Raw genomic sequence first — 20,632 nt, 5'->3', positions numbered from 1 at the left:
TCTAACTCTGACAAAGATGAAGTACTTTGGCCACATGATGAGAAGAAAGGAAAGCTTAGAGAAGACAATGATGCTGGGGAAAATGGAAGGAAAAAGGAAGAGGGGCCGACCAAGGGCAAGATGGATGAATGGCATCCTTGAAGTGACTGGATTGACCTTGAAGGAGCTGGGGGTGGTGACGACTGACAGGGAGCTCTGGCGTGGGCTGGTCCATGAAGTCACAAAGAGTCAAAAATGACTGAACAAATGAACAACAATGGATGCTGAAGCAGCAAGCTCTACGGAAAGAAGTATTCTAGAACTCAGCTTTATACTGGCCTTGTAGTCAGATTCTTAGCAACTTACTTGACTTTCAGACTCACCAGAATACGTTATGGGTTGTGAATACTTCAAAACTTGCCACACTTATAGAAGCCACCAGGTAATTGGGTGAGCCCTCTGCATAGCTGTCATTTTGTAGATGTAGCCACAAAACCTTCAACATTCCTGACCTATGCACCAGCCCAAAATGAGTTGGAAAACTCTGTTTTGATTCAATTCTTAAATTAATTATACCAAGCACAAGCTACTCCTCTATCCAAAATATCTGGATAACTTACCCGCAGGTTTTTGACAGGTGAGAAATCCCATTTGAGATCTCTGCTGAGAGCTGTCACATTTACTCCTCTTGGGATGTAAATACTCTGAGTCTGGGTGCTGATATCTGTCAGAGGCCTTTGGATTCCATCAAAAATGGCTCCCATGATACCAGGGCCAAGCTCAACAGAGAGTGGTTTGCCTGTGCGGAGTACAGGGTCCCCCACAGAAACACCGGCTGAAAAGTTTGTTGAGGAAAATCAGCTAGGAGATAAGAGTCAAATTCCAGCTTTATCCATTTGAATATTTGGAGTGGTGAATACTGTGGCAAGATTTTAGTGATGCAGAGAACATTCCTGCACATTTCAAATGATAACAGATAAGTTGTTTCAAGTCAATAAATATTTTATCTCTTAGGGTAACCTATTTATTTATTATTTATTTACAGTTCTTATATTCCGCCCTTCTCACCCCGCAGGGGACTCAGGGCGGATTACAGTAAACACATATATGGCAAACATTCAATGCCAGTTTGACAAACAACATTTAACAGACAAATACACCAAGGCTATTTAACTTTTTTCTGGCCGCCAGGGGAGCTGCTGCTTTTCATTGTCCATCAACAACACTGATGAAGTTCTTCCGCATTCCACATTCCCCGGAGTCTTTTTTCTTTATGGCCTCATAAATTAGTTAAATTTAGCCTCCCACACAAGGTGGTACCTTATTTTCCTACTTGACAGATGCAACTGTCTTTCGGGTTGCAAAGGTCGACAACGGGCTACACAATGGCTGGACACCCACTCCAGCCTGGGCTGGCTTCGAACTCATGACCTTTTGGTCAGAGTGATCTTAATGCAGCTGACACTCAGCCAGCTGCGCCACAATCCCTACCCCAGAAAAATATGCAAATCTAAAATTCTGGGTCTATCTGAATTGGTTCAATGTTTATCTAACACTGAATTAATGAAATGGACTTAATAGGATGTTACAAGGAGTGTTAAAGCTTTTATAGTTCTCTTGGGGCCAGGGTGGTCCACACCTTAGTCACTTCCAGATTGGACTACTGTAATGCACTTTACGTGGGGCTGCCCTTGAAAATGGCCCAGAAATTCCAATTGGTCCAACGGGCGGCAGCCAGGTTGTTAACTGGTGCTCCTTACAGGGAGAGGTCAACTCTCCTGTTTAGGGAGCTCCACTGGCTGCCATTCATTTTCCGGTCCCAGTTCAAGGTGCAGGTGCTTACCTACAAAGCCCTAAATGGTTTGGGACCCGCCTACCTGCATGACCGCATCTCTGTGTACGAACCCACACGATCTCTTCGTTCATCTGGAGAGGCCCTGCTTACGATCCCACCGGCATCGCAAGTACGATTGGTGGGGAAGAGGGATAGGGCTTTCTTGGTGGTGGCCCCTCGATTCTGGAACTCTCTCCCTAAGGACATCAGGCAAGCCCCATCGCTAGCAATCTTTAGGAGGAGCTTGAAAACGTGGTTGTTCCAGTGTGCCTTTCCAGAATAAGGAAACTCCTAGCATTATGTCCCAACGCACTTTATCAGAGATTCTGGATATCTGCATGCCCATCCCCCTCCAAACTCCCCACCTTGCCATGCCCAGCACTTTTAATTTTTAATTATTACATTTGGCCCGGCCATTGTTTTTAATTGCGTCATTGGGTGTTGTTAATGTTATTGCTTTTTTTTTTTTGAATTATTGCATTGTTGTTGTTGCTGTTGTTTTTGTTGTTGTATTTGGGCTCGGCCTTTTATAAGCCGCACTGAGTCCATTGGGAGATGGTAGTGGGGTACAAACAAAGGTTTATTATTATTATTATTATTATTATTATTATTATTATTATTAGGGTTACAGATCATGATAACAGTACAATTGTGGAGTTGTTTCAAAAAAGTACAAAATTAATCTGAACGGGAATCCAAAAATGCGCTAAAAATATGCATTCTTTAAATGTAAAATGCAATTTTTCAAGCCCTGTGCCAAAGTGATTTGATACTTTTTGATAGTTTTGATCTATGCGTAATATTCCTATTTAAACAGCTCTACTGGCTGCCGATGAGTTTCCGGTCCCAATTCATATAAAGCTCTAAACGGTTCAGGACCTGCCTATCTGTGTGACCGCCTCCTCCCCTACGAACCCACACGGTCCTTAAGATCTTCCGGGGATGCTCTTCTCTCACTCCTGCCACCATCTCAGGCGCGATTGGTGGGGATGAGGGACAGGGCAGTCTCGGTGGTGACCCCCCCGTCTCTGGAATTCCCTCCGCAGGGAGATTAGGCTGGCACCCTCTCTAGCCACATTCTGCAAGGAATTAAAAATGTGGATGTTTCGTTGTGCTTTCGACTGATGGCCTCTAGAATCATAGAATCAAATCACAGAATCAAAGAGTTGGAAGAGACCTCATGGGCCCCTATAACAAACGATTGTACCGTGACCTGAATTCATCATTTAATCTGAATTCCTATATTACATCATTATTCATATATGTAAGTTAAATTGAATTGATCCTGATCCTGTTTAATTCTCTGTTTTCATGATATCTCCTGTGCCATTATATATTCCTATCCACCTTATTGAGTCATATACCCTTTAATCAGTTCGCATGTTAGAAGCCCCCGGTGGCGCAGTGGGTTAAAGCTCTGTGCCGGCAGGACTGAAGAACGACAGGTCACAGGTTCAAATCCGGGGAGAGGCAGATGAGCTCCCTCTATCAGCTCCAGCTCCTCATGCGGGGACATGAGAGAAGCCTCCCACAAGGATGATAAAAACATCAAATCATCCGGGCGTCCCCTGGGCAACATCCTTGCAGACGGCCAATTCTCTCACAACAGGAGCAACTTGCAGTTTCTCAGGTCGCTACTGACACGACAAAAAAAACAAACAAACGTTCGTATGTTGGCCTCCTTCACCCCTCCAAATTGGTCTGCTGTTGCTTGATACTTTTTTATTACTGTTATGTGCTTTTTTAATTTGTAATTTGTTGTTGTTTTTACTTTTAACTGTTATGTTGCCTGGGCTTGGCCCCATGTAAGCCACCCATGTAAGATGGAGGCGGGGTAGAAAAATAAACTTCTTCTTCTACTACTACTACTACTACTACTGCTACTACTACTACCACTACTACTTCTAGCCAACTAGAACTACCACCTCACCCGCCTCATAGGAAACCTGCTACAAAACAGGAGCTTTTTTGTTGAGTTCCAAGGCCAGAGAAGCAGATGGCGGAAACAAAAGAATGGCCTGCCTCAGGGGAGCGTGCTTGCTCCATCCATGTTCAGCATCTACACAAATGACCAGCCACTGCCAGAAGGGACAGAGAGCTTCATCTTTGCTGATGATCGTGCCATTACTGCTCAAGCAGGGAGCTTTGAGACTGTAGAACAGAAGCTCTCCGAAGCTCTAGGTGCTCTTACTGCCTACTACAGGGAAAACCAGCTGATCCCTAACCCATCTAAAACACAGACATGTGCCTTTCATCTCAAGAACAGAGAAGCATCCCGAGCTCTGAAGATCACCTGGGAAGGAATCCCACTGGAGCACTGCAGCGCACTCAAATATCTGGGAGTCACTCTGGACTGTGCTCTTACCTACAAGAAGCACTGCCTGAACATCAAGCAAAAAGTGGGTGCCAGAAACAATATCATACGAAAGCTGACTGGCACAACCTGGGGATCACAACCAGATACAGTGAAGACATCTGCCCTTGTGCTGTGCTACTCTGCTGCTGAGTATGCATGCCCAGTGTGGAACACATCTCACCATACTAAAACAGTGGATGTGGCTCTTAATGAGACATGCCGCATTATCACGGGGTGTCTGCGCCCTACACCACTGGAGAAATCACACTGCTTAGCCGGTATTGCACTACCTGACATCCGCTGGGAAGTAGCAGCCAATAGTGAAAGGACCAAGGCAGAGACATCTCCAGCTCATCCCCTGTTTGGGTATCAGCCAGCACGCCAACGACTTAAATCTAGACATAGTTTTCTAAGATCTACAGAGACACTCGCTGGAACACCTCAGCAAGCGAGAGTCCAAAAGTGGCAGGCTCAAACCCAGCACCTCAACCAATGGCTGATACCAATTGAGAGACTCCCTCCTGGGCACACAGAAGACTGGGCGACTTGGTAGGCGCTGAACAGACTGCGCTCTGGCACCACGAGATGCAGAGCCAACCTTCAGAAATGGGGCTACAAAGTAGGATCCTCGACATGCGAGTGTGGAGAAGAGCAAACCACTGACCACCTGCTGCAATGCAACCTGAGCCCTGCCACATGCACAATGGAGGACCTCCTTCCAGCAGCACCAGAAGCGCTCCAAGTGACCAGATACTGGTCAAAGGACATTTAACCAGCTACCAAACTCACAAGCTGTGTACTTTCTCTGTTTGTTTGCTTTGTTCTGTTAGAAATGTAATATAATGGACTGGTTGCTCTGACACGACAAACAAATAAATACTTCTAGCCAACAATGTGCTGCCACATATAACTCATGTCTTTTTTCTTTTTTTGTCGATTTGGTATTTTTTGGAAACAAATTCCACATTTGGTTTCTGCAGCCTTCTATACACCTATTTTGCTTGTTCATACTTACCTTGTTATTTTTAAATTTTTGAATTAACTCTATGAAGTACAATATAAACAGACAAAATCAAAAGAACAAGAATAAAACTAAGATTAATGCCCGATACAAAATAATGAAGATAATAGAAAGGAATCATTAAATACATTTAGCAAAACATCTAATCAAGAGGAAGTAGATATGACATATTTCCAGAGATTAAAAGGTGCCTTGTTGTTTTTTATTTCCAATTCACAGAAGCAGAATCCAGACATATAGCTTTATAAAAAACTAGCTGTCCCCTGCCACGCGTTGCTGTGGCCCAATCTGTGTATATTTGTTTTGTGTGTGTATATGTGTGTGTGTATGTGTTTATGCCTAAATACACATGTGGTTATGCTGAAGCCCGCAGTGGGTTAAACTGTGAAACTTGGTAACGGAAAGGTTGGAGGTTTGAATCCAGGGAGCGACATGAGCTCCTGCTGTTAGCCCCGGCTTCTGCCAACCTAGGAATTTGAAAACCTGAAAATGTGAGTAGTTCAATAGGTACCTCTCTGGCGGGAAGGTAAGGATGCTCCATGCAGGCCTCATGACGTTGGAGGTGTCTATGGATAACGCCGGCTCTTGGGCTTAGAAATGGAGATGAGCACCAACACCACCACCACCCCCCCCCCCCCCCCGCAAATCGGACACAACTGGACTTAATGTCAGGGGAACAATGTGGTTATGTGCATGCATTGTAGTGGATTTGTTTTTTGGGTTTGTAAGTCTCGTCTGCTGTGTTTTTCAGTGTTTTTATGAGTGATGGTAACTCAATGGCCTGATAGATGTATTGTCCTTTCTTTCCTTCCTTCGTTCCTTCCTTCCTTCCTTCCTTCCTTCCTTCGTTCCTTCCTTCCTTCCTTCCATTTCAGTCTTCCCTTTCTGTTTTCCTTCCTTCCTTTTTTCTTTCCTTCTTTCCTTTAATTTGTTCTGTCTTTCTTTCCCTCCTTCCTTTTTTCCTTGTGTTTCTTTCTCCCCTTCCTTCCTTCCTTCCCTCCCTCCTTCCTTCTGTTTCTGCCTCCCCCTTCCCAACCGTGATGTTGCTCCCGACTCAGGTGGTGGACCCACAACCGGTATGACAGCGGGGCAGACCCCTGTCTGGAAGCAGCGGCAGTAGGAAACCCCTGCCCCCGGCGCGCCCCTTCTCTCTCCCCTCTCTCAGATCCCCCTGGCGAGGCGGGGTGGGGGTTGCAGGGTGGGCGGGCGGGGGGGGGGGCGCGTCCCAGTTGCCAAGGCGCCGTTGTGGGCCTCCTTCACCGGGGCATCCTGCTTGGCCGGCCCCTTTTTGGCGGCGGTGTGTCTGTGGGGAATGGCGCGCCTCTCCCGCAACCAACCTGCAGGGCCGGTGACATCAGGTGCGGCGGCGGCGGTGGCAGGGACGAGATTCCCGGGTCTGCCTGCAGAGGAGGAGGCGGCAGAGGCGGAGCCGAGCCCCCCCTCGCCCTTTCCCTCTTTGGTTACATCCTTCCTTCCCTCTTTCCTTCCTTCCTTCCTTCCTTCCTTCCTTCCTTCCTTCCTTCCTTCCTTCCTTCTGTCTTTTGTTCCTTCTCTCCTTCCTTCTGTTTCCTTTAACTTTATTTCCTTTTCTCTTTCCTTCTTTCCCTCCTTCCCCCTTTCCCTCCTTCATTCCTTCTCTTTCCCTCCTTCTCTCATTACTTCTCGACTGTCCCTTTCAACTCTATTCCATGGATCTATGTAATGCCGCGTGGGGGGTGAGGGGGCCCGCGCGCGTGTGCCGCGTGGGGTGTGTGTGTGAGGGGCCATGTGTGCGTGCGCGCCGGGGAGTTTGCGCCAGAGCGCATGCTCAGTTGTTTTGCCGTTTTTTGTGGTTGTTGTTGTGTGGTTTTGATTTCTGAGTGGATTAGTTTGTACCTAGTGGGTTGTCCTTGGGGCATGGCAATTTTGGTAGAGTTTTGTGGAGGGGTTTTAGAGTTTTGCTTCCCCGTTGGACGCCAGTAGGAAATTTATAGATATAGACTTCATAGGTTTCCAGATCAATTTTCAGTTCTTGGCCTGTGTATTATAAAAGGCAGAAGTCAACTGAAAGGATACAGGTTTCTTCATACACCTGGATAGTTGCCATGTCACCTTCTAATCGGATAATTTCTCCTACAAGTTCACAGTGACCAACGCGCACCAACTCATACATAGCTGCGCCTGCCATGTTACAGGCTGTGACAACTGGGGAAAACAAAGAAAAGGATGCAGATTCATCTGTGACTCCCCATAAAACAGCTTTGAATATGTGTCTTTTATGAATATACTAGTTTTGTCTGTACCATGAAATGAAGCCCTACCGCTTTTCTGACATTTTTATGTAAAGCAATTTTGAATGCAAGAGCATTTCATGAACTTGTATTGAACTTGTTGATTAATGTGTAAGGTTACTTATTCACTGGGTTTTCCTCCCTAGCATTTGCTGTAGCGGTTGCCTACAGCAAATGCTAGGGGAAAAACCCCAGTGATAGCCATGTATAAATATATGAGAGGAAGTCATAGGGAGGAGGGAGCGAACTTGTTTTCTGCTTCCCTGGAGACTAGGACGCAGAACAATGGCTTCAAACTCAAGAAAGGACATTCCATCTGAACATGAGGAATATTGCATTCAAAGCACCCCTGACAGATGGCCATCCAGCCTCTGTTTAAAAGCTTCCAAAGAAGGAGCCTCCACCACACTCCGGGGCAGAGTGTTCCACTGCTGAACAGCTCTCACAGTCAGGAAGTTCTTCCTAATGTTCAGATGGAATCTCCTTTCTAGTAGTCTGAAGCCGTTGTTCCGCGTCCTAGTCTCCAGGGAAGCAGAAAACAAGCTTGCTCTCTCCTCCCTGTGGCTTCCTCTCACATATTTATACATGGGTATCATGTCTCCTCTCAGCCTTCTCTTCTTCAGGCTAAACATACCCAGCTCCTTACGCCGCTCCTCATAGGGCTTGTTCTCCAGATCCTTGATCATTTTAGTCTTTCACTTAAATGATACACTGCAATCTGAAAGGTAGTCTCAGCCATCATGTAGGGGAAAAGGATACATTTTTGTAGTTCTCAAAATCAACTCAGACCACTACACATTTCTCATGCTGCTTAAGAGATTTGACACAATGCAGAGTAAACAAAATCAGAAGTCCTATGAGAACTAACGAATTAATTCTAGCATAAGGCTTTCACACTCTCACATGAACCAAGCAAAGCAACACTTACCAGGTCCTGAGACTCCATAGACATAGCCAAAGACATTCTCCCTGTCTTCATCACGGATTTTAGGAAGCTGTGAGAAATCCATTTTGACTGTTCAATCTAAAGGATTGGAGGGGGAGGAAAAAAATATTTCTTCATTTTATAAATATGTTCAAGGGGAGTTGTGTTGGCCATATTTTTTTAGTTGGCCAAATATTTTGTTGTATTTATTTATTTACTGTATTTGTATACCGCCTTTCTCAGCCAATCGGCGACTCAAGGCAGTTTCCAACAAAACAGTACACATAATATCATAAAACAAGTTTAAACATTAAAACAGTATAAAGCAACAACAATAATAACAATATCCTTATTATCAAGCATTGTCCAGTTCCATCGTCAGATCATTCAATTTCCTATGTCGTTTATTCTGCATTTGTGAACGCTTGCTCAAACAACCATGTTTTAACTTGCCTCTGAAACGTTAGTAGGGAGGGAGTTGATCTGATCTCCCTAGGGAGGGCATTCCATAGTCAAAGGGCCACCACTGAGAAGGCCCTGTCTCTCGTCCCCGCCAGACATACTTGTGTCGAAGGTGGGACCGAGAGCAGGGCCTCCCCAGATGATCTCAGGGTCCTTGATGGTTCGTAAGAGGACATACGTTCGGACAGGTAAGTTGGGCCAGAACTGTTTAGGGCTTTAAAGGCCAAAGCCAGCACTTTGAATTGTAGGTGAATTATAAATCCCAGCAACTACAACTCCCAAATGTCAAGGTCTATTTCCCCCAAACTCCACCAGTGTTCACATTTGGACATATTGAATATTCATGCCAAGTTTGATCCAGATCCATCATTGTTTGAGTCCACAGTGCTCTCTGGATGTAGGTGAACTACAACTCCCAAACTCAAGGTCAATGCCCGCCAAAACCAAGTATTTTCTCTTAGTCGTGGGAGTTCAGTGTGCCAAGTTGGGTTCGATTCCATCGTTGGTGGAGTCCAGAATGCTCTTAGATTATAGGTGAACTATAAATCCCAGCAACTACAACTCCCAAATGACAAAATCAATCCCTCCCAACCCCACCAGTATTCAAATTTCAGCGTATCGGGTATGTGTGTCAAATTTGGTCCAGTGAATGAATATACTGTATATACTCAAGTATAAGCCTAGTTTTTCAGCCCCTTTTTTAAGCTGAAAAAGCTCCCCTCGGCTTATACCTGAGTCAAGGTTATTTATTCTTTTACTCTGTTATTAGTATTATTTTATTACATTTATTATTTTACTCTATTATTATATTTACATTATTTTGCTCTATTATTATTCCATGTATTATTTTGCTCTATTATTATTACATTTACAGTATTTACCCTATTATTATTATTATTATTATTATTATTACATTCATTATTTTAATCTTATTATTATTATTATTACATTTACAGTATTTCACCCTATTATTACTACATTTACTATTTTACTCTATACTACTGTTTTTATTGCACTTTAATTATTTTACTCTATTTTTATTATATTAATTATTTTAATAATAAGTACATTTACATTGAAGGAGGTTAGAATAATGGTTTAATAAGAGTTGGACAGTCTTATCTTAAATTACAGTTTTATGTAAATATTCAGAAACATTTAGCCTATTGATGCCTCAATTAATGTAATTTTATTGGTATCTATTTTTATTTTGAAATTGACCCATAGTGGATGCTTTTCCCACTCTCGACTTATGCTCGACTCAATACGTTTTTCCTGTTTTTTGTGATAAAATTAGGTGCCTCAGCTTATATTCGGATTAGCTTATACTCAAGTATATACAGTACATCCTGCATATCAGATATTTGCTCTACTATTCACAAAAGTCTCCAGGAAATAAAGCCCGACTGCTCACTGGAGGGAAGGATACTAGAGACAAAGTTGAAGTACTTTGGCCACATCATGAGGAGACAGCAAAGCCTAGAGAAGACAATTATGTTGGGGAAAGTGGAAGGCAAAAGGAAGAGGGGCCGACCAAGGGCAAGATGGATGGATGGCATCCTTGAAGTGACTGGACTGACCTTGAAGGAGCTGGGGGTGGTGACGGCTGACAGGGAGCTCTGGCGTGGGCTCGTCCATGAGGTCACGAAGAGTCGGAGACTACTGAACGAATGAACAACAACAACAATTCACAAAAGTAGCAAAATTACAGTTATGAAGTAGCAACGAAAATAACGTTATGGTTGGGGGTCACCACAACATGAGGAGCTGTATTAAGGGGTCGCAGCATTAGGAAGGTTGAGAACCAGTGTTCTAGAGGCATTCTCTCCTGACATTTCCCCTGCATCTATGGCAAGCATCCTCAGAGGTCCTCACAACCTCTGAGAATGCTTGCCATAGATACAGGCAAAACGTCAGGAGAGAATGCCTCTAGGACATGGCCATATAGCCCAAAAAAACCTACAACAACCCATTTATGCAATGCTTTTGATATAAATAAATAACTGAAACATTTTCATGCAAGAATATACTCAGAAATGAAGAAGAAGTAGAAAAAGGGGAAGCAGTGTTGTTACACACACACATCTGAACTGCAGAACTGAAACCCCAGCAAAGGAGAAATCAAGATAGAGCTATCCTTTCAAACCAATTGAGGTTCTTTAAAAAGATTATAGACTGTTCAAACTTATAACATATTACAAGAAATGTGGTTTGCATATATCAACAAACTCTTCCAAGATTTATACTTTTATATGGTGGCCCTCTAGATTATTTTTCAACTCAGCCCCCAGTGGCGCAGTGGGTTAAACCCCTGTGCCGGCAGGACTGAAGACCGACAGATCGCAGGTTCGAATCCAGGGAGAGGTGGATGAGCTCCTTCTATCAGCTCCAGCTCCTCATGCAGGGACATGAGAGAAGCCTCCCACAAGGATGATAAAACATCAAATCATCCGTCCTCGCAGACGGCCAATTCTCTGACACCAGAAGCGACTTGCAGTTTCTCAGGTCGCTCCTGACACACACAAAAAATTACAAAACCTCAGCAGAAGTTGTTTTTGGGATGTTACAATGTAAAAGAGCTCCCCGCACCCCATTGCTCTATTGGAAGCAGTTTATCACCTGTCTTCTATTGGACTTAGCCTACTAAATAAAGCCTGTACTGATATAAAACATCCTTACCTGAATGTGAGAAAAAAAAGGCTGCCTGTGATACAAAAAAACCTTCAAAATCAAGCTTTTCAATGATTAGAAGAAACGATCTACCTTCTTATTCTTGAGCACGCTGATACAACTCAAGGAAAAACAGAAAGAAGCAATCACATAGGGAGAGCACAGAGGAACAGTCACTTGACTCGATGACTCAACATCTTCCTAAAAGGGCTGCTTCAACAGCAAGTCACGTTGCTCAAGAGCCACAAAATTAAGAGGAGACCAGAGTTCCTTTTCCTTGTGGATTTCAACACACTCCACTGAATCAAGGTTGTTGCAAGGTGAACTGTCACAAGCTCCTCAGAAATTGTTTCATGATCCTGGAAAATCCCTTATCTGGGCTCTTTGGATTCAAAATGAATCAAGTTCCTCTTCACATTTCAAAAGTTTCTATAAAGAAGTCAGAAAAGTTTGTACTCTCATAGCAATAACCTAGCCGTCCCCTGCTATGCGTTGCTGTGGCCCAGTCTGCTGATCTTGACAGATTAGAGAGATGGGCCAAAACTAACAAAATGAAGTTCAACAGTGACAAATGCAAGATACTCCACTTTGGCAGGAAAAACAAAATGCAAAGATATAGAATGGGGGATAAAGCCTGGCTCGAGAGCAGTACGTGTGAAAACGATCTTGGAGTCCTCGTGGACAACAAGTTAAACATGAGCCAACAATGTGATGTGGCGGCAAAAAAAGCCAATGGGATTTTGGCCTGCATCAATAGGAGCATAGTGTCTAGGTCCAGGGAAGTCATGCTACCCATGCTCTATTCTGCTTTGGTTAGACCACACCTGGAATATTGGGTCCAATTCTGGGCACCACAATTGAAGAGAGATATTGACAAGCTGGAATGTGTCCAGAGGAGGGCAACTAAAATGATCAAGGGTCTGGAGAACAAGCCCTATGAGGAACAGCTTAAGGAGGTGGGCATGTTTAGCCTGAAGAAGAGAAGGCTGAGAGGAGATATAATAGCCATGTATAAATATGTGAGAGGAAGCCACAGGGAGGAAGGAGCAAGCTTGTTTTCTGCTTCCCTGGAGACTAGGGAAACAATGGCTTCAAACTACATGAGAGGAGATTCCATCTGAAGATGAGGAAGAACTTCCTGACTGTGAGAGCCGTTCAGCAGTGGAACTCTCTGCCCCGGAGTGTGGTGGTGGCTCCTTCTTTGGAAGCTTTTAAACAGAGGCTGGATGGCCATCTGTCAGGGGTGATTTAAATGCAATATTCCTGCTTCTTGGCAGGGGGGTTGGACGGGATGGCCCATGAGGTCTCTTCCAACTCTTTGATTCTATTATTCTTTTTTAGTAGTGAATAAAACAGTCGGTTTACAGCACCAAGATGTTTGAGCTGCTTCTAAAACTTTCCTGGAGTACAGCTAGACAATCTGACAATAGAGACACACTGCTTAAATCAGAAAGAATGATTTAGCAATGAGACATACTCGCATGATTGTAAATTAAGTCTGCTGTTTGACTTATTTTGTTCCACTCCACCACGTAACCAATTGCCAGGTATCTCAAATGAATCATTTTTCCCCAAACAAAATTAGGCAGAGTTCAGGGAAAATATCATTTTCAGTTCTTCCATTCCTCAACAAGTCACATATTAATGTTAGCTGGGGACAGTTAGTTAACTGGGAACTATTTGAAGGTCATTGGTTCCGTTTCTTTGTCAACTGCTGTCTTCATAAATTCATGCGCTCTATGCAGTCATGCCAACCACATGACCTTGGAGGTGTCTAGGGACAGCGCCGGCTCTTCAGCTTAGAAATGGAGATGAGCACCACCCCTCAGTCAGACATGACTAGACTTAATGTCAAGGGGAACCTTTACATTTACCTTTTACCTTCAGTTTGCTAAATGAAACATGAGAACACATTCTTAAATGTGTTTTGATTTAATAACTGGAAAGACCCTCAATAAAGGCTTCCAGAATCCTAGAGGAAGAGACTGATGCGCCACTCTGCCCCACTCCACTCCACCAAAATGCTTCAGGTTGCTGTGATCAACAACTGTGATCAACAACTGAATAACAGGACATAAGTTTCAACATAAAATTTCTAACATGAAAGAAGAAATGTCCTCATACCCCCCTCAAGAGGGTACTAAGGGGCAATTTCTTAAAACAAAATCACAAAATGTTCTTTTAATTTCTGGAGAGTCCAAAGGACCCTCAAACATGGTGGAAATTCCTACCACAACTCCTAGTGATCATTTTGGAATTATTTTATTTTGGGGCAATAGGTGACTGCATGCAGCCCATGATGCATGGTCATCTGGAGGGTGATAATTTCCACCGAAATACAACACCGCCAGAGCTCTGCGAGTGCAGCATTTTTCCGAATGAAGCAGAGAGTGTTTGAGGACCAAGACATCCGTAGGGATACCAAGGTGCTTGTTTATAGAACTATTGTCCTCCCAACCCTGCTATATGCCTGTGAGACGTGGACTGTCTACAGATGTCACATGCAACTCCTGGAACGATCCCATCAGTGCTGCCTCCGGAAAACCCTGCAAATCTCTTGGGAAGACAGGCGGACAAACGTCAGCATGCTGGAAGAAGCAAAGACCACCAGCATTGAAGCGATGGTCCCCCGCCATCAACTCTGCTGGACCGGCCACGTTGTCCGGATGCCCGACCACCGTCCCCCAAAGCAGTTGCTCTACTCCGAACACAAGAACGGAAAACGGAATGCTGGTGGACTGGAAAAGAGATTTAAAGATGGGCTCAAAGCCAACCTTAAAAACTCCGGCATAGACCCCTCGCCCCCAGTCAAAATCCTGGCTACAGGCCTGAGCCAACCTTAAAAATTCTGGCATAGACACTGAGAACTGGGAAGCCCTGGCCCTTGAGCGCTCCAATTGGTGGTCAGCTGTGACCAGCAGTGCTGCAGAATTTGAAGAGGCACGAATGGAGGGCGAAAGGGAGAAGCGTGCCAAGAGGAGGGTGTGTCAAGCCAACCACGACCGAGACCGCCTGCCACCTGGAAACCAATGCCCTCACTACGGGAGAAGATGCAGAGCAAGAATAGGGCTCCACAGCCACATACGGACCCACAAGAATACTGGAAGACAATCCTCCTCGGAAAACGAGAGATCACCTAAGTTAAGTTAGGTTAATTTCCATACCTCACCTTACAAGATATTTAGAAGTAGTTACAAGAAATGACTCTGTTGATCAACCGTTCATTGCAGATTTTCCATTGTCTCTATTACAGATTGCTGTGATGCCAATAGCAATACCAATGTCTACTCCTGAGTTTTGAATCCAGTGATTTTGGCTATTTCCTTGGACAGAAAGCCATAATAGGTAAGTCTTATCTTAAATCTATATACTGTATATACTCGAGTATAAGCCTAGTTTTTCAGCCCTTTTTTTCAGGCTTATACTCGAGTCAAGGTTATTTATTATTTTACTCTGTTGTCGTTATTATTATTATTACACGTATTATTTATTCTAGTTATTATTATTATTATATTTATCATTTTCCTCCATTATTATTACATTATTTTTTACTTTATAATTGTTTACTGCTACATTCATTATTTTACTCTTTTATTACTATTATTACATTTCCAATATTTTACTCTATTATTATTATTATTATTACATTTATTATTTTACTCTATTATTATTGGAAGGATACGTAAGCACGTTTACGTTGAAGAAGGTTATTATAATGGTTTAATCAGAGTTTGACAGTCTTATCTTAAATTACAATGTTATGAAAATATTCAAAAACATTTCACCTACTGATGCCTCAATTAATATAATTTTATTGATATCTATTTTTATTTTGAAATTCACCATTAGCTGCTGCATTTCCCACCTCGGCTTATACTCGAGTCAATACATTTTTCCCAGTTTTTTATGGTAAAATTAGGTGCATCGGCTTATATTCGGGTCGGCTTATACGCGAGTATATACGGTATATATAAATGCTCTGTGCATAATGAGTACCTTAAAAACAAAAGAACCTATGAATGAAATCACACCAAATTTGGCAACAAAATGTCTCACTACACAAGGAGTGACCATCAATCAAAAAAGTATGATTTTGTCATTTGGGAGTTGTAGTTGCTGGGATGTATAGTTCACCTACAATCAAAGAGCACTCTGAACTCCACCAACAATCGAATTGACCTAAACTTGGCACACAGAATCCCATGACCAACAGAAAATACTGAAAGGGTTTGGTGGGCATTGACCTTGAATTTTGGAATTGTAGTTCACCTCCATCCAGGGAACACTGTGGACTCAAACAATGATGGATCCGGACCAAACTTGACAGGAATACTCAATATGCCCAAATGCAATGGCAAGAGTGCAACAGGACCCAAAGGAATGGGGGCAGTCTGCTGAGCAGGCCATTGAATAAGCCAGTGGTGATTCCAGTCCAATAAGGGCAGAATCCCAAGCAAGTGCACAAAAAGCGCAGGGGGGGGGGGGGGTGGGCAAGCAAAGCAAGGCCTGTCAATGTATTGTCGAAGGCTTTCATGGCCGGAATCACTGGGCTGTTGTAGGTTTTCTCAGGCTATATGGCCATGTTCTAGAGGTATTTTCTCATGACGTTTCACCTGCATCTATGGTAAGCATCCTCAGAGGTAGTGAGGTCTATTGGAACTAAGAAAGTGGGTTTATATATCTGTGGAATGACCAAGGTGGGGCAAAGAACTCTTGTCTGTTGGAGCTAGGTGTGAATGTTTCAACTGACCACCTTGATTAGCATTTGATTGCCTGGAAGTGCCTGGGGGAATCTTTTGTTGAGAGGTGATTGGATCACTGGGTTGTTGCAGATTTTTCGGGCTATATGGCCATGTTGTAGAGGCATTTTCTCCTGACGTTTCGCCTGCATCGATGGCAAGCATCCTCTGAGGTAGTGACGTCTATTGGAACTAGGAAAGTGGGTTTATATATCTGTGAAATTACCGGGGTGGGGCAAAGAACTCTTGTCTCTTGGAGCTAGGTGTGACTGTTTCAACTGACCACCTTGATTAGCATTTGATGGCCTGGCAGTTATTGGGGGAATCTTTTGTTGAGAGGTAATTAGATGACTGGGTTGTTGCAGATTTTTCCGGCTATATGGCCATGTTCTAAAGGCATTCCCTCCTGACGTTTCGCCTGCATCTATGGCAAGCATCCTCAGAGGTAGTGAGGTCTATTGGAACTAGGAAAGTGGGTTTATATATCTGTGAAATGACCGGGGTGGGGCAAAGAACTCTTGTCTGTTGGAGCTAGGTGTGAATGTTTCAACTGACCACCTTGATTAGCATTTATTTATTTATTTATTTACTTTGTTTGTATACCGCTCTTCTCAGCCCTTAGGCGACTCAGAGCGGTTTACAACAATTTAGGTATACACAATACAAAATCATTAAGCATTTAAAAGCAATAGCATCACAAATCATTAAACATCAATATCAATACATCACTACATCAATATAACAAATCCATCAGGTCTCATCAATGAAATCAGAATTCAAACTCGTTATCCGATATTCCGTGTTCCGATAGTCAATCAATCACACTGCTTAGTCGAATGCCTATTCCAGGGGTCCTCAAACTTTTTAAACGGAGGGCCAGGTCACAGTCCCTCAAACTGTTGGAGGGCCGAATTATAATCTGAAAAAACATGAATGAATTCCTATGCACACTGCACATATCTTATTTGTTGTGCAAAAAAACACAGAAAATAATAAAATAATTAAAATGAACAATTTTAACAAATATAAAATTATTAGTATTTCAATGGGAAGTGTGGGTCTACTTTTGGCTGATGAGATAGGATTGTTGTTATTGTTTGCTTTCAAGCCGTTACAGACTTAGATTGACCCTGAGTGAGGGCCAGGTAAATGACCTTGGAGGGCCGCATTCGGCCCCCAGGCCTTAGTTTGAGGACCCCTGGCCTATTCAAACAGCCAGGTCTTTACTTTCCTACGGAATGCCAGCAAGGAGGGGGTCAATCTAATATCTGCAGGAAGGGCATTCCACAGCCGACGGGCCACCACTGAGAAGGCCCTGTCTCTCCTCCCCGCTAGGCGTGCTTGTGAAGCCAGCGGGATCGAGAGCAGGGTCTCCCCAGACGATCTTAATGTCCTAACTGGTTCATAGGAGGAGACGCGTTCGGACAGGTAGGTCGGGCCAGAACCGTTTAGGGCTTTGATGGCCTGGCAGTGCCTGGGGCAATCTTTTGTTGAGAGGTGATTAGATCACTGGGTTGTTGTAGATTTTTTGGGCTATATGGCCATGTTCTAAGGCAAGGGTCCTCAAACTTTCTAAACAGAGGGCCAGGTCATATTTCCTCAAACTGTTGGCGGGCCGGATTATAATTTGAAAAAAAATGAATGAATTCCTATGCACACTACACATATCTTATTTGTAATGCAAAATACACTTTAAAACAATACAATAATTAAAATGAAGAACAATGTTAACAAATTCAATGGGAAGTGTGGGTCTGCTTTTGGCTGATGAGATAGGATTGTTGTTGTTGTTTGCTTTCAAGCCATTACAGACTTAGATTAACTCTGAGTGAGGGCCAGGTAAATGACCTTGGAGGGCCACATCCGGCCCCCAGGCCTTAGTTTGAGGACCCCTGGCCTATTCAAACAGCCAGGTCTTTACTTTCCTCCGGAATGCCAGCAAGGAGGGGGTCGATCCAATATCTGCAGGAAGGGCGTTCCACAGCCGAGGGGCCACCACTGAGAAGGCCCTGTCTCTCGTCCCCGCTAGGCGTGCTTGTGAAGCCGGCGGGATCGAGAGCAGGGTCTCCCCAGACGATCTTAATGTCCTAACTGGTTCATAGGAGACGCGTTCAGACAGGTAGGTCAGGCCAGAACCGTTTAGGGCTCTGATGGCCTGGCAGTGCCTGGGGAACTTTGTTGAGAGGTGATTAGATCACTGGGTTGTTGCAAATTTTTCGGGCTATATGGCCATGTTCTAGCAGCATTCCCTCCTGACGTTTCGCCTGCATCTATGGCAAGCATCCTCAGAGGTTGTGTGGTCCCCACAATCTCTGAGAATGCCTGCCATAGATGCAGGCGAAACTGCCAGAACGTGGCCTTACAATCCCAAAACCTACAACAACCCAAGGCCTGTCGGTTTGAGGAAATTGCGCCTGCCATAAATGACAAGCGCGGTCAGAAGCAAGGACTGGGGCCCTTCCTCCTCGAGGGGCTTCGGAGGGTCCAGGCCGAGGGGAAGGGCGTCCCGGGGCCTCACCTGGGATACAGGACAGAGCTGTGGCGCCTCCGGAAGCAGCTGGCTCCTTCGCTTCCTTCAACGCCGCAGGAGGAAGGTGAATGCGTCTGCCACCCCCGGGAATCTAGTGCGCATGCGCTTAACCAAGTGCACTTCCTCTTCCGCCTCGTCCGACGTTCTGCAGACTTTCCGTGCATAAGGAGTGAGTCAGGAAGCAGAGCTCTGTTAGGGTCAGCCCCCCCCCCCACCTTTTCAGTCACGTGACGGGCTTGCCAGATAATAGATAGAGATTCCTTGTTGTGTCTGACCTATGGCAACCCTAAGATTACTCTTATCTAGAAATGAGTGAGTTGCCCAAGGTCGCTCAGGCCAGCAATCAGGAGGGTTAATGCAGCTGTACTTCACACCAGGGGCATAAATACTACTACTACTACTTCTACTACTACTCATCATCATCATCATCATTATATAAATAAAAATGTAATGTTCGTTTGTGGGATGAACAAAACTCAAAAACCAGTGGGCCGATTGACACCAAATTTGGACAGCATACACCTAACAACCCAAACTATGTTCTTCACTCAATTTTTTTTAATTTTGTCATTTGGGAGATGTAGTTGCTGGGATTTATATTTCACCTACAATCAAAGAGCATTCTGAACTCCACCAATGATGGAATTGGACTAAACTTAGCACACAGGGCTCCCATGACCAACAGAAATAAAACTGGAAGGATTTGGTGGACATTGACCTTGAGTCTGGGAATTGTAGTTCACCCACATCCAGAGAGCACTGTGGACTCAAACAATGATAGATCTGGACCAAATTTGGCACAAATATTCCATATGCCCAAATATGAACACAGATGGAGTTTGGGGGAAATAGACCTTGACATTTGGGAGTTGTAGTTGCTGGGATTTATAGTTCACCTACAATCAAAGAGCATTCTGAACTCCACCAATGATGGAATTGAACCAAACTTGGCAGATAGGACTCCCAGCCATAGATATAGATAGATAGATAGATAGATAGATAGATAGATAGATATGATTCTCACACACACACACAGATATAGTATCATAGATTTGAAAGAGACCCCTAGAGAAGGACTATGATATGTTGCATGTTCCAGGGTGGGCAAACCAGACACTCTCCACATCAACACTGACAAAGAAACAACAAGAAATACTGTTTACTCACAAGCCTAAAAGAATTACATATATTAGAAACTAATACTTTCTAATTACTTTATTTTCCAGATCACCAGACTGGGCCACAGCAACGCGTGGCAGGGGACAGCTAGTAAATAATAATAATAAACTTTATTTATACCCCGCCACCATCTCCCCGATGGGGACTCGAAGCGGCTTACATGGGGCCAAACCCGAACAACATATTGTTGTTCATTCGTTCAGTCGTTTCCAACTCTTCGTGACCTCATGGACCAGTCCACGCCAGAGCTCCCTGTCGGCCGTCACCATCCCCAGCTCCTTCAAGGTCAATCCAGTCACTTCAAGGATACCATCCATCCATCTTGCCCTTGGTCGGCCCATCTTCCTTTTTTCTTCCATTTTCCCCAGCATCATTGTCTTCTCTAAGCTTTCCCATCTTCTCATGATGTGGCCAAATTACTTCATCTTGGCCTCTAATATCCTTCCCTCCAATGAGCAGTCGGGGTTTATTTCCTGAAGTATGGACTGGTTGGATCTTCTCGCAGCCCAAGGCACTCTCAGCACTTTTCTCCAACACCACAGTTCGAAAGCATCTGTCTTCCTTCGCTCAGCCTTCCCTATGGTGCAGCTCTCAAATCTGTAGATGTCTACAGGGAATACCATTGCTTTGACTATGCGGATCTTTGTTGGCAGTGTGATGTTTCTAC

General features: G+C 44.0%; 1 protein-coding gene across 2 annotated transcripts in view; it reads right to left on the bottom strand.

Moving 5' to 3' along the window:
- Positions 1-18,907, bottom strand: part of ATP6V1A (ATPase H+ transporting V1 subunit A) — a 43,051-nt gene extending 24,144 nt beyond the window's left edge. The window contains exons 1-4 of one of the 2 annotated variants that reach the window (XM_067464053.1): positions 18,775-18,907; positions 8,389-8,484; positions 7,246-7,374; positions 600-814 (exon numbers count right to left, since the gene is read on the bottom strand). In XM_067464053.1, the coding sequence (XP_067320154.1) occupies positions 600-814; positions 7,246-7,374; positions 8,389-8,470 (426 nt within the window). In that variant the 5' untranslated portion in view covers positions 8,471-8,484; positions 18,775-18,907. Of the gene's footprint in view, positions 1-599; positions 815-7,245; positions 7,375-8,388; positions 8,485-11,526; positions 11,665-18,774 lie in introns of those variants that run through there. The other variant, XM_067464054.1, reaches the window with a different exon arrangement.
- Positions 18,908-20,632: the final 1,725 nt, after the last annotated feature.

Source organism: Anolis sagrei, chromosome 2 (genome assembly GCF_037176765.1).
Source record: "Anolis sagrei isolate rAnoSag1 chromosome 2, rAnoSag1.mat, whole genome shotgun sequence".
Lineage (NCBI taxonomy): Eukaryota > Metazoa > Chordata > Lepidosauria > Squamata > Dactyloidae > Anolis > Anolis sagrei.
This window is presented reverse-complemented; position numbering and strand designations above follow the sequence as displayed.